The 2,380-nt window shown below is 40.6% G+C and overlaps 1 protein-coding gene across 1 annotated transcript; it reads left to right on the forward strand.

The window, feature by feature from the left end:
- The first annotated feature begins 326 nt into the window (after positions 1–326).
- LOC128998440 (uncharacterized) lies at positions 327–1,361 on the forward strand. Its single transcript, XM_054424570.1, has one exon. It carries the CDS (start codon positions 327–329, stop codon positions 1,359–1,361), a length of 1,035 nt encoding a protein of 344 aa, XP_054280545.1.
- The last annotated feature ends 1,019 nt before the right edge of the window (positions 1,362–2,380 follow it).

Raw genomic sequence — 2,380 nt, forward strand, 5'->3', positions numbered from 1 at the left:
CCGTTGCCCTCGCTTTCAAGCATTGAAGCCTCAACCAGAGAAAAGAATTTGTTAGATCTAAAAGATTTTGTTTCAATTGTTTGAGCAACTTGCATATGCTGGATAAATGCCAATCTCTTAGTTTGTGTAAAATATGTAATCAGAGGCATCACACGCTAATTCACATAGATAACACAAACCTGTCTCAAGAATGTTCTGCTAATAAATCTAAGAATGTGTCTAATATATGTAGTGAGCCTACTTCAAATTTAGTATCTGATGAAAGTCCTAAGTCCATGCAGCAGCATGCTGGTTTAGGCCTAACTGCTAACTCTGCAACTTTAAAGATGCCGAATAGGCTTGCTGAAAAACAGTCAGTGACGTTGTTAGGCACATTGAAACTTGGAATCCAAGATATGACTGGCCAATTTAAATGCTTTCGAGCGCTTGTGGATCCAGGCTCACAATTGTCCTTTATCACCGAAACTTGTGTTCGGAGTTTAGCCCTACCGCGCCAACGGTATCATTTACCTATAAAAGGTTTGTCTCAAGTACCTGTCAACGCAACTAAGGGAATTGTTAACTGTCTCCTAAAACCTAAACACCAGAATCAACCTACAATACCTGCTACTGCTGTTATTTTGGAAAAAATAACTTCGCCACTTCCAACTTGTTCGATTTCTTCTGAGGTTAGAGAAGCCTTTCAGAATTTGGATCTTGCTGATGACGAATTTGATGTACCGGGTCCAATTGATTTTCTTCTTGGTGCCGACTTGTATCCCGACATATTCGACGGCGGGCGGCTACAATCGCCTACAGGATTTCCCACACCTTACCACAGCGTTTTTGGTTGGGTTCTTATTGGAAAGGCTCAAATCAACTTACTTTCAGACGCAACAACGTACGCCTCAAGCCTAGGCCTAACCTCACATTTATGCACCTTTGACAACAATTCTCTTGACATTCAACTAAAGCAGTTTTGGGAATTGGAAGAATTTCCTAAAATCTTTCATTCTAGTGATAATGATAAATTTTGTGAAGATCATTTTATCAAAAATCACACTAGGGATCCTGATAGTGGTAGGTACATTGTCAAACTGCCCTTTATTGAAAATGCTCCAGAATTAGGTTCTTCATACCAAAACGCTACTTCCCGTCTTCGCTCCTTGGAAAAAAAACTTGCTGCTCAACCTCAATTGAGAACTTCGTACAACGCTTTTATGGACGAATACCTTCAATTAGGCCACATGCGCCCGAATAAGAACAATGACCCTCCGCCTCAGTATTTTATACCGCATCATGGTATATTAAAGGAATCAAGTCCCTCTACCAGGTTTCGCACTGTATTTGACACCTCTGCTGCCTCATCGAACGGCAAGTGACTTAATGATATTCTACATGCTGGTCCTAAACTACAAAAGGATATAGTGGAAATTGTATGCAATTTTCGTCTCCATCCCATATTGCACTTGTTGCTGACATTTCAAAAATGTACCGACAAATCAGAGTCCATCCTGAACATCAACCCTTTCAAACCATATTGTGGAGAGCTTCTCCCACAGAGCCTATTCAAGAATTCACACTTACTACAGTTACTTACGGAGTAACAAGTTCGCCATTTCTGGCTATGCGCACTCTTAAACAATTAGTCCAAGATGAAGGCAAGAATTTTCCACTAGCAATTAGGCCTATCCTCGAAGACATGTTTGTTGATGATTTACTATCTGGAGCACATTCGCTTGACGAAGCTTTATCGTTGAAGAATGATTTAAACTCTCTCTTGAGTAAAGGTGGATTTGAGCTCAAAAAGTGGAGCAGTAATAGTTCAGAATTTTTGTCTACAGTCACTGAAGCGGACTGAGAGCCTAAGTTAACCTTCACTGATCATAACATCATACCTACAATCAAGGTCTTAGGCATTAAATGGTGTCCATCTTCAGATGTTTTCAGCTACCAAATTCAGACTCCTGATGCAATTCCAACAAAACGGAACATTTTGTCTCACATTGCTCGCATTTTCGACATTTTTCACCTGTCGTTATTTGGGCAAAAATTCTGATTCAACGCCTCTGGACCCTAGGCATAGGGTGGGATGACTTACCTGATACATCGATCCAAGACGAATGGTTCAAGTTTATAAACGAGCTGCCCTTACTAAGTGGAGTTACAATAACCCGCTATTTTTTGTCGCCTGCTTTCAAGGAAATTTCGCTCCATGGCTTCGCTGATGCTTCAACCCACGCTTACGCTGCTGTTGTTTATCTACGAGTTGTGCATGAAGATGATTCAGTATCATGCCATCTTTTTCTCTCCAAATCAAAGGTTGCGCCTTTAAAAACCACTTTACTGCCTAGATTGGAACTTTGTGCTGCAGTATTACTCGCCAACTTAATTGACTATT

The sequence above is a fragment of the Macrosteles quadrilineatus genome, unplaced genomic scaffold, assembly GCF_028750875.1.
Source record: "Macrosteles quadrilineatus isolate MER2022 unplaced genomic scaffold, UCM_ALF_1.0 Scaffold_1__1_contigs__length_201487025, whole genome shotgun sequence".
Classification (NCBI taxonomy): Eukaryota; Metazoa; Arthropoda; class Insecta; order Hemiptera; family Cicadellidae; genus Macrosteles; species Macrosteles quadrilineatus.

Excerpts from the sequence above, each read along its gene's own strand:
- LOC128998440 (XM_054424570.1), top strand. The coding sequence starts at position 327 with ATGCCGAATAGGCTTGCTGAAAAACAGTCAGTGACGTTGTTAGGCACA.